We start from the raw sequence: 11,674 nt of genomic DNA on the forward strand, positions 1-11,674 counted from the left end.
GGTATGATTTGGGGAATTAATATATGAAAATGTAATTATCCAATAAGTTAGTTGATACGTTGTTGTTGCTGTTTTTAAGGTACTCGCTCAAATTATCTAATGTGAAAATAGTGTATAAAGCAAATTTTACTCCCAATTTTTGATTATGGACACACGGAACGGCAGCTGCTAAGTATAGTCAGTGTACAGTCGGATGTATCAACTGTCTCTGCATGGAGTATCTTTTGATAGATTGCTTTACTTTACAAAAAAAAAAAAACTCTACTCTTTGTATTACTCTGCTTTTCAATGCTTCAATACGAAATACATGCACTGTGGATACCAATTATGAGTGACAGCACAATGAACAATCAGTCACCTGACTGATTTCAGTCTTTTGCAGTGTTAAAAAGGTTCACATGTTAGTTTAGTACGCGTTTCATTACTTGTCACTCAACAGAAGTCGCGGAGAGCCTATTAAAACCACATAAAAATCATCTCAATCAGTTGCTTCGTTTCACAATATTATCTGGTCGAACTCGAACTGGCAAGCTTGGAGAAAACCCTGATGACAATAAAAACAAAACAAGAGCAGAAAACAGGATACAGCAAAAAGATTTAATTCAGCAGTAATATTGTACCAAATGATTACATGTATTTACATTTTAATTCGTTATTCTCTTTTTAACTTCAACTTACAAAACGCTCCATGGAGCTGGAAACATCCTGTAATCACAAGTAGTACATGCCTTCCCTTTATGTTTTGCAAAGGCAGTTTTTCGAAGTCCATAATTGGAATAAATGGCATATATTGTATAATAGCTTCCGTTCTATCCCAAACGAAGCATAGCCATACGTAATAGGATTGGGTGGGGCCTCTTCTCTCCTCGCTGTACACATATAGACTTGCTCGAACTCTTTGTACTCTAATATTTTAGAGTACATGTACATGAATGGAGGTAAACGAAAGGAGAGTATAGCGATTAATAGTTTTACTCTGTTCTTATTCTTGTTCAAACGTGAACTCGAGTCCGGATCCAGCCAGTTTTTCTGCGTAAATCTTGTCGAATCGCTCATTCTGCTCATCACTAAAGTAGTTCTTCCAGTCACCTATCACACCTACAAAAGAAGGAGATGAAGGAATAAACAGAGAGAAAGAGAAAAAGACTATAACTTATTGTTAAACATCGCCAGAGTGGTCAATTGACAAACTACTTTTACAATTTCATCACTGACTCTATACGAAAAAGCAAGAAAAAAGTCCATCTTACCTATGCCCAGCTATCTTACAATACAATACAATACAATACAATACATTATAAGACGCTTTGTACGGATGTTTCTGAGTGCACAGTTTACCGGAAAATTCATAATTAGTCCAAGATAATACAAAAAAAAAATGATACAGTATACAAATGCGATAAATAAGTACTTAATTTAGATAAGTGTCATGACTGAAATGCGAAGAGTTAGAACGCTTCAAAAATTGTTTTAATGCTTTCATTTTGTACCTCATCATAGGGTTCCGAATGGCTCCTTAAGCCGTCTTCTTCTGGTGATACAAGGCGACAGGGTAGTTAGATAGCGTATATGCCTTTCTACTGAATTTGAATGACTTGGGTTCGGACGCGGGTTCCGACTCATCAAGTGAGTCTCACTGAGCAATGTTGTATGTTAACATGCCGTCCCCTCTAATCCCTCGGATAGGACATAAAATAGAGGTCCCATGTGTGAGACAACCACTTCCCATTCAAGTTCAAAATCACGCTTCATTCATTCATCGCAAAGAGCAGTGTGCACAACCCGGTGAAGTGTCCGCCCTAATCAAGCACTCACAACTGGACTCCATGAAAGACCGGCTAAGCTCAGCGGAATATGAGCTATCGAGCCACCTCGTCAGATGGAAAATGAAAACAAACAAACAAACAAACAAAATTACCTTTCCTCATAAAAGACTTGCTTCCTTCTTTCACTCGCTTGATGACTTGGTCTGGATTAGAAGTCTTGTTCTTCTTCATAGCGTCAAACGTACTACCCGCCACGATCGCGTCTATTGTCTCATCTGAGAAAGACTTTCCCATGAACTCGCTGATTTGTCTGATTGACTCCTTTAAGTCCTGGGAGGATTACGAAGTTTAACAATTTAGAAAAAAAAAATGAGAGGAAATTTAGAAAAGTGAAAAATTGTAAACTTGGAAATTAAAGGACAAGTTCACCTTCATTAACATAAGGATTGAGAGAATGTAGCAATATTAGTAGAACACATCAGTGAAAGTTTGAGGAAAATTGGACAATCGATGCAAAAGTTATGAATTGTTAAAACTTTTGTGTTGAAACCGCTGGATGAGGAGACTACTAAGGCTCGTGATGTCATGTGAGTACAATAGTATAAAGAAAATGTAAAGAAAATTCAATATATTTTCACTTTTTTCGCATGATAAAAGAGCACTTGACTTGCCTCTTTCTAAAGGCAATGGGAATAATATTACCCATAACATATGTCAGTAACGCATCAAGGGAATGTGTACTTTTTTCAAAAGATGAAATTTTGTGAAATTCTCTTTATATTTTCCTTATATTGTTGTACGCATGTGACATCATACACTGCAGTAGTCTTCTCATCCAGCGGTGACTGCACAAAAACCTCAAAAATTCATAACTTTTGAACGGATTGTCCGATTTTCCTCAAACTTTCAACGAAGTGTTCTACTAATATGGCTACATTCTCTCAATCCTTATGTTAATGAAGGTGAACTTGTCCTGTAAGGATGACGACTACACAATCTGCTGATGATCATTTTCATACCTTAACATCGTACATAATCTAACATCTATCAAACGTGCGAGAATTCTTTCATTTTCTCAAACACACACACACGCACACACACACAAAATTCAAGCAACCAGCGACAAAGAATCAAAAGATTTTGAAAACATTGAAATCTGTAACACTGAGATGCAATCTCAAATCAAATGTGCGTTTTTACTAACAGAACCAGCGAGTAGCTCTTCCACTTGTATGTGACTTAAAGGGGCATTCCAAACGATTTTCATAATTTTACACCATGTAGTACAGTACATAAATCGACAGTTGCATGTATAGATTTGTGAAATTTATTGTGGTCCTTGAGCAGAGAAACCAATACTCTGAAAATCTCAAACGACAGTACACTAAACAGTGTTGATGACATACGAGCCTCACATATTTCAGAAAATTTAATGTAGCAGTGTAATTCCATTACAATACTGCTTGATTAACATTTAAGTTCACCAGTGTAGAGCTAGTCTACGCAGGCAGCTTCCTTAATTGAGCCCCAAATCATGCATTCTTATTGTGAGGCTGCCATGTCATCATCCTTGTTATTTGCAATTTGTTATAAATCTTGAAAACATTCTTTTTCCTCATCCCCATCACTATAAATTCTGAAACTCTGTACTCAGTATAACTAATTTACAGTTGTTCAAATGCAAAAGTCTGAAAATCATCCGGTGGTCTAACCTTTAACCACGGTTGCTAATGGCTAGCAAAAGAATCATTTCTAGTTACCTTTTTCATATCTTCGTATTTGAGAAAAAGAACGTTGGGTTCGTCTCGTTTTTTCCACCAGTAGAGGACGCTGTCGAACCATGATCCGCGGGGCACTGTGAAGAAATGTAGTTAGACTGACGTCATAATATGATCGTTTGTCCTGTTATAGAGACACAACTGAAGTGTCGCGTATTTTTTCCCCGTTGATATCGCGACCTATATCCGTCTATTAAACAGCAAACACACGGTCGCTGTCAGGGTGAACGTGTCGAATGGAGGCAAATATACACACAAAGATCTCCAATTGATAATCAGTTTGATTTATATTGCAAGAAAATCAGAATTACTTCATCGACTCTATGATCGGAGGGGAAAAAAAAGAGTACACGATCATTTATTTTTCTCTCCAATATCCATCGGATTTTTAATCAAATACCAGATACACGTCAGTGAAGGCTGCGTCATTTCAGTTTATGGTCAAAATATAAAATATACCTTATAAAAAGTGGAAATTTCAGAGATTAAGAAGTGTTCGACATGTCAATAAAGCCTTTGTGTGCTTCGAGTCCCGACTGGAGAAAACCTCATAGCATTGTGCACACTGTCAAAAGTACCTGACACAGAGAGGGTTAACCCTAAAAAGACTGGGGGGGGGGGCCTAAAAGACCCCCCCCCCCTCGACATTTCGCGCGATTACTCTGCAACACGCAATGCTCTCGCCGCGATGCTTTATGACTTTTTTCTTTCAAGTTTCCCGCACATTTTGACACCAAATTTGTGACGCCCAGGGGTACGGTTCTGAAGTTACGTAACATTTTGTACATGCATGTGAGGCCGAAAATGGCTCAAATATGTGATTTTGTGTTCAAAGTCAATGCAAATTGATTTTTTTTTCACATAATTCATATAAATATGCCTATTTTTACTCTCAATGGTTAAAATTAATTTGTTTTAGGAGTTTTATGCTTCAAAAAGTGTCTGCCACAAAGTTTGTTAAAAAAAACAACAGAAACAAAGGGTCGAAAAAACAAAGAAATACATAAGAAATTCATGAAACAATAAAATAAGAAATCAATTTTGATACCGAATTTTTTTTCAAGTGCATTTGCTAAGAATGCCACAAAGAGTAATTAGACCAAAAATGAGCACTTTTGGAGCTTTATTTTGTAATTTTTTTTTTTTTTTGGAGGCGCACACAGTTATCAATTATTGTACCATTGTATCACATGTATTTTTCTTTTCTTTTCTTTTCTTTCTTCTTCTTTTGTTACTGTTAACGCTGATTTTGTTAATGTTATTGTGTTTTCTAATCTATTTGTATGAGTAGCAAAGTGCGCTTAGAAACGTCAGTATGAAGCGCCATATAAATGCAATTATTATTATTATTATTATTATTATTATTATTATTTACTGATTTAGATCAAAGAGTCTGATTTCTCGCATAAATTAGCATAATTAATCAAAATAAAATAAAAGAAGACTATTTTGGCAAATTTAAATATACGATCTTGTAGATTACATCGCACACTACCATTGTGCAAATTTTCGCGGCGATCGCGCGATCTACGGCCGAGATCTTAAGGGGGGGGGGCCCTTTAGGCCCCCACCCCCCAGTCTTTCGAGCTACCAAAATAGCCCAGTCTTTTTAGGGTTAAGATATAGTGCAACGAGATTGTACCTCTGTCGGCCATGAACTCCTCGTAGAAAACGTCCCAAGACTCATAGGTGGGCAGATTAAAGGTCATCTTGCAAAAGTGGAAGTAAGAGACCATCATGTCCTTAGGATTTCGGGCCACGTAGATGACCTTTCCTCGCGTGCTTTCCCGGATACTCTCCGGCAACCACTTGGTCGGTACCTGAGTCTTCAGTATCCTTGGTGACGGCTTCTCGTCCGCAAGCTCCGTCTGCATCCGAGATGTGCTTGCCTGGAGAAAGATCAGCAGTGGACGAGTGGATCAACACGATCACCACCATCACCAGCAGCAGCAACAACAACATGGATATTTTGGCTGATTAACAACGAAATCTTTGAGGTAGAGGCAAATATGGACTTCAGCTAATTTGTGATGCTGTAGAGCTAAAATAGATGGCTATGACGCTAAAATTATCACAAATATATTAATGAGGAATCGGCTTTCTGCCAGAAGATCATGCACTTTATATTGCAAAAGTATACCAAAACAAATCATTAAAAAAACATCTGGCGTGCCTAATTTCTCCATTGCGAATTTTAACATCAATCAAATATTGTACTCGTGATTTCCTGTTTAAAGGTCCGAATCAGTCTGAACATGCCACACTACATATCGCGCCCTCTTTAGACAGTGAAGTAGGCCTAATGAGGAGGAAACTGGATCAATTCGACTGCGGCAGGGCAGCTCAGCTTCCAACGTGACTTAGTCCAGGTTTTGGGCCCCATGTCATTAAAGATGTTAGAATACCCACTCTTGCTAGAATAGCAACTTCCCGCAGCAACAGCTAATCAGGATGCTACAGTCTTATCGTTACCATATGGGGCCCCAGAAGACTTTGGTAAGTGATACGATGTGATGATGTCGTGTATAAACTCACGCGGCACTGACGATTAACCCACTAATCTCCTAGATAAAAATAGGTGGCTCAACCCAAAAGAGGAACGGTTTTTCTTTCTCGGCCGTCTATTGCCGTGACCGAATCATCGCATTGTGTCGCTCTGAAATAAGCGCCCAGAACCTGGACATTTTTTTTTCAAGCAAACAATTTTAGCCAAAAAAAAATAAAAAAATAATAATAATAATACGGCCTTTCATTTTCGTTTTTTACGAAGCTTATTGGTTTGGACCACTGACCAAGCATTATGTGGTAAACATCCGCATATAGATCCCCCCCCCCCACCATTTGATTATAATCAACAACGCAGAACATTGTACTAAGACTTACACCTACGAGAATTTATGACCAGAAACTTATATGTTCTGGTTACATTTGGTGATCTTTGAACTCGAATTCAGGGTTTTGACCCCTGACTTGTCAGGCAGTTAATCGTGGACCTGATATAGTTTCTATCCTTAAAAAAAATGATTTATCAATGCACATCGCGGCGACACTTGTGGCTAAAGATGAATATTTCAACTAGACTACAGTAACCTTCGACCCGGACCTTTGATCTTTCACAACTTACCATTCCATGGAAATAATCCATCATTCAATCCTTCCAACAAAATCATATTTTCACTGAACATTCCTAGATGATTTTTACAACATAGACTGAGAGTGGCATTTTAGCCAAAGTCCAGTCACCGAACCTTGAGGGATTGAGCCCCCCCCCCCCCAAAAAAAAAAAAAAAAAAATCTAATCAGAGCATCTACAGCTCATCTAGCGTACCTGAAACAAATAGAAAAATGAAAATTCATGGAAAGTTCATGGATAGATAGATAGATAGATAGATAGATAGATAGATAGATAGATAAACAGAATCCAACATGTTGATATGTTCTTGTTCTGACATATAAGTTTACCTAGTAGCACGCTACCACTTTATAAGTTATGGTTATATAGCCAATGGACCAATTTTCTTTGGAGGCGGCTCACTATACCACCAAGATTATAAGTGTAACTATGACAGCTATTGGTGACGAAGCTCCAGTACTCTTACAATGATTTAGAGTGGGCTGTAGTGTTTTATCACGGCAATGCAGAGCACACAACTTTCCCATTTAATGGTCCATGGAATAGAGGAAGACCAACCGGAAGCAACTAGACGTTACGTAAAATTACGCAAGTTCTCTTCGTTATCAAGAGTAATGTTATTTGCACTTTCAGTGTAGTGTTATATCTACTTACATCGTTTCATTCTCTTTTCTCTTCGTTTAAATAGTAGGTTTATGTTGCATTAATAACACCATTCTTCTTTTCATTCTGAGATTATTTTCGCAGAGCTGCAGGAAAACCTCTAGTGAAATAGACTGATATCGCAAGCGCATTGATGATATGCCTCAGTCTTGCGTTTAGAAGAGATTCTGCTTCGTGTTTATACGAATCTTTGCGCACAATGCGGTGTCATGTAATCGCGGGGAGCAATATTTTTTTTTCCCAGGATGGGAAAGTTACTAGTGTGTGTAAAGTCTACGGCAGTCTACTGACAAAAAACGTCTGAAACTAAGACTATAGGGAGACAAATTATGTTTGCATACTTCAAAAGCCCAATGACCACCAATCTCGGCAGGTCCTCGCTGTGGCACGATGTGTTAGTGCTCTAATCATGGAGCTATAAGTGTTTAAAAGATGGACGGTGATTAGAACCCCATGCTGGGTTTTGCTCACCATCTTGTTTCCATTTTTGCTCTTAATTTGTAAAGTATAATAAGTTTGTAACGGTTTATTCCGTCAGGCTTATAGAGAGTAATAAAGTCAAAGACTTGATAGTTATTCTCTATCCAAGTCACCAAGACAAATAAATGCCTTTCCCATCCTGGGAAAAAAAAAATATCGCGACCGGGGAAACTCAGGTTCGAGCGATGAAGACGACATACCCCCTCTATGTTCATGCTCTCTACAGCTTCCAAGAATGGGACCACCTTCATGATATGTACGCCTTCGAGTTGGCTCTTGTCCCCGTCGTGGTAGGCCAGTAAAACAATTTGCTGTACCCATGTTGTTCCTGGAATAAAAAGGAAAATGCATAAAGGGAACGGAAAAACAAAACCAAATGACAGCTCTACCGTTTGTTATGTGCAACATCGCACTGTAAGCATCAATATCGGTTAATTTTGTAATTTCCTGCTGTCGTGAATGATGTGCGAAGGTTTGTCGGACACTACAGTGGGATAGGAATATAAACTAGATACGTTTCTATCAACTCTTTGTACCGTATCATGCAGTCACATAAAGAAAAGACAACAACAACAACAACTGTAGATCTATTTTGGCGGGAGCAAGGTCTAAGGCATATAGATTATTGTAGGGCCTACACACGATTATACACTCGGAAACGACAACATCACATGCCTTCCGCAAGGAAGCCTTGCGCCGAGTTTATTCTTACATATTTTTCAATCATTGTCGCCAATACGTGAGTGATATTAGCAAACAATGGCAACTTTCAGGCCAATATGGCAGTAACTATTATATTTATGGGGGTTCTAAACTGGAAATGGTGGAGCGGGATGCAGGATATAGGTCTGGGAGTGGCACGACCGTATTCAGATTCTGTTATCCTTTTCCGAGGAGGGGGACAAGAATATCTACGTTCAATCTTGGGGAAAACACGCTAGCAAAGGAGAGCATATACAGCTACCGAGCAAGCGAATGGGTTGGGGGGGGGGGGGCTGTAACCTTCCCGTTCCCTCTCCGACGAAGGAGCTTTTTTGCATTTTCACACTTTGGGTATAATAGGGAATTTTGATATTTTTCTATCAAAAGAGTAATACGAAACTTTGATCATTAAAAAAACATACAAATTAGATATAACCTTTCTTTCATTATGCCACGATTTTTTCACAGGAATTTACTAATAACCAAATTTCTTGAGAATCTAATGCAACTGTTTCTTTCGCATTCCCGTTTTAGAATGGACATTACCGATCTAGTGCACACGCTAAAAAAAAAAAAAAAAAAACACACACAAAAAAAAAAAACTCACAAAACACAAAAAACCATAAAAGGTAGCACAAATAAACAAACAAAAACAAACTTTTAAAATTGTTTTGTGATTTTCCGGTTTTTTTTTTTTTGTTTTTTTTTTGTTCAAATCATTTGAAAATCTAATATTTGAGTCTAAAGAACAAAACAAAATACGAACAATCCAAACCCTGCTTCTGCGTACGTCAACGAGGAAAGGTATATCTCTGAACGTGGTGAAAGGGGTAGGGGAGGTTCGGGATCTTCTCGGAGTTACGGGTCTGCCCTTCAATGTAGACATCAGACAAGCTCACCTTCATAGACAATTAGTCATGTGGGTTGAGTAAATGCAGCAATATTAATAGAACACATCAGTGAGAGTTTGAGCAGAATCGGACGATCCGTTAAAAAGTTATGAATTTTTGAAGTTTCTGCTCAGTCACGGTTGGATGAAAAGACTACTATAGCTTGTGATGTCACATGAGTACAACGATATAAAGAAAGAATAAAGAAAATTCAACATATTTCCATTTTTCTCGCATAACAAAAGAACACTCGACTTCTCTCTTTCAGAAGGCAGGGGGAATAATATTACTCTTAACATACGTCAGTAGCAAGTCGAAGAACTGTGCACTTTATTCAAAAAGTAAAGTTTTGTGAAATTCTCTTTTTATTTTCCTTATATAGTTGTACGCATGTGACATCATACACTGTAGTAGTCTTCTCTTCCAGCAGTGACTGCGCAGATACTTAAAATATTCGTAACTTTTGAACGGATTGTCAAATTTTCCTCAAATTTTCACTGATGTGTTCTACTAATATTGCTGCATTCTCTCAATCTTTATGTATATGAAGGTGGACTTGTCCCTTAAGTAAAAACCCAGTCGTATGAAAGAAAAAAAAAATGATGGCAAACTTCGGTCAAATGCTGCTGGAGCGTTTATACGTTGATGCCAAATACGTGTATACGTTGAAAGCGAAAAGTTGAGATTTTAGTTATCACTGAAGTCGATGGCTATTATGTCTTATGCCACACAGCATTTTAACAGCAACCGTGGAATACCAAAGAGAGAATTAGAGATTTATTGGTATAGTAGCCAAAGATGAACAATAATATATCTAAGGGTAGGTAGCTTATCACAGTATTGTGGACAAACACAGACTCAAATGACACAGGGGATCATGAATGGTTTTCAGTTTACATATCATAATATACGACTCATGATTCTTGCATAATATTAAAAATTATTGAAGGTATGATTTGTTTCAATCACAAATCGACACAAGACCTTGTGAGTATATTACAATTAAACGAATGGAAGAATTCGCTTCCTCCTGAAAAAAAAAAAAATCGTTCGCCCACTGAACATTTTGGATTGAATATGACACATCAATTTGTGCAGTAATTGATTCGTATAGCCCTACTCATCTTCATTCGAGAATTACATGAATGAATAAAAGTGAATCTAAACAGCAAAGGGGTTGTATCAAATAAAAACAAAATACTTGATATTCATACGCTGAATCACAACATCAAATGTGAAACTCTTTAAGAGGGATGGAGGTTGTTAATTCTACCAGCAAACAGAAAATACACCCCTTTGTACAAAATGAAATGTATAAGATCGCAACTGCTGATCTACGTTTAAACAAACACGTCGGGAAAAGGAACCAGTGAGAACCGAACACTTCATCCACCGGCCTTCCTGCAGCGACACCGACACCCAGGCTATCCCCTGTTGTTGGCAGCGACACAATGAACTTGGAACGGAGACTCGAGCTCCGAAATTCTGACATTGCTACTGTATGTTCAGTACAGTCTAAGGCGGACAAGGCATATGAACTGAAAGAAAAAAAAATACCCCCCCCCCCAAAAAAAAAAAAAAAAAAACCTGAAAGCAAAAAAGAAAAAAACATGAAGCAGATAATGAAGATAATTATGAGATATGAGTTTTCTCCAATTTGTCTGCTCTTAATACAGATGAAATTTGTTAGATCTAAACTGCTGATCTACACTTTTATCAGACAGAGGGCAGACTTTTTAGTGGAGAAAACTCAAACCTCCTATCTTCACCCTTCTGCTTCAAAATATCTTGCTTTCATTTAACTCAAAAGATTTTAAAACTGGTTATAAAGGCTTACCTGACTTTGGATATGTTATGAGGAAGATATCGTCGTCCCGTACGGTAAAATTCCTGACGGCCTCGACGCAGCGAGCTGGCATGAATTTGGGCATGAGCACACCTTCGTACTCGTAGGAGACATCGGCTACGTAAGCCGGTGCCTGATCAAGTAGCGTGGATTGGTTGCCGTTACTCATGATGACTCCTCTGCAACAGCGAAAAGAGAGAAATGATATAAGGAGAGAAGGGAGAGTGGGTCAGACAGATAACCATAAAGTAAAAAAATCACGTGCAATATTTTTTTCCATTCAGGTGAACCCTTTCTTTACTTTCGGAAGAAAAGAAAACAAGTACTTTGTACTTTTTTTTTAATTATGAGAAGCCATAAATCGATTGCATACAAAGTCCCATTGGGCTGCTAAATGAAAGTTGATATTCATATTT

General features: G+C 37.9%; 1 protein-coding gene across 1 annotated transcript; it reads right to left on the minus strand.

Annotated features, from left to right (window-relative positions):
• Window positions 1-272: 272 nt before the first annotated feature.
• LOC140226802 (sulfotransferase 1C2-like) lies at window positions 273-11,435 on the minus strand. Its single transcript, XM_072307226.1, has 6 exons — window positions 11,250-11,435; window positions 8,021-8,148; window positions 5,187-5,433; window positions 3,527-3,621; window positions 1,919-2,096; window positions 273-1,098 (listed from the first exon to the last, which is right to left on the minus strand). The coding sequence occupies exons 1-6, from the start codon at window positions 11,425-11,427 to the stop codon at window positions 983-985; spliced, it is 942 nt and encodes a 313-aa protein (XP_072163327.1). The 5' UTR covers window positions 11,428-11,435; the 3' UTR covers window positions 273-982.
• Window positions 11,436-11,674: the final 239 nt, after the last annotated feature.

The sequence above is a fragment of the Diadema setosum genome, chromosome 4, assembly GCF_964275005.1.
Source record: "Diadema setosum chromosome 4, eeDiaSeto1, whole genome shotgun sequence".
Classification (NCBI taxonomy): domain Eukaryota; kingdom Metazoa; phylum Echinodermata; class Echinoidea; order Diadematoida; family Diadematidae; genus Diadema; species Diadema setosum.

Coding starts and splice junctions, on each gene's coding strand:
- LOC140226802 (XM_072307226.1), bottom strand. CDS start 11,427: ATGAGTAACGGCAACCAATCCACGCTACTTGATCAGGCACCGGCTTAC. Junction 8,149..11,249: donor CATAACATATCCAAAGTCAG/GTAAGCCTTTAT, acceptor TTTTTATTCCAG/GAACAACATGGGTACAGCAA. Junction 3,622..5,186: donor GGAGTTCATGGCCGACAGAG/GTACAATCTCGT, acceptor ATTTCTTCACAG/TGCCCCGCGGATCATGGTTC.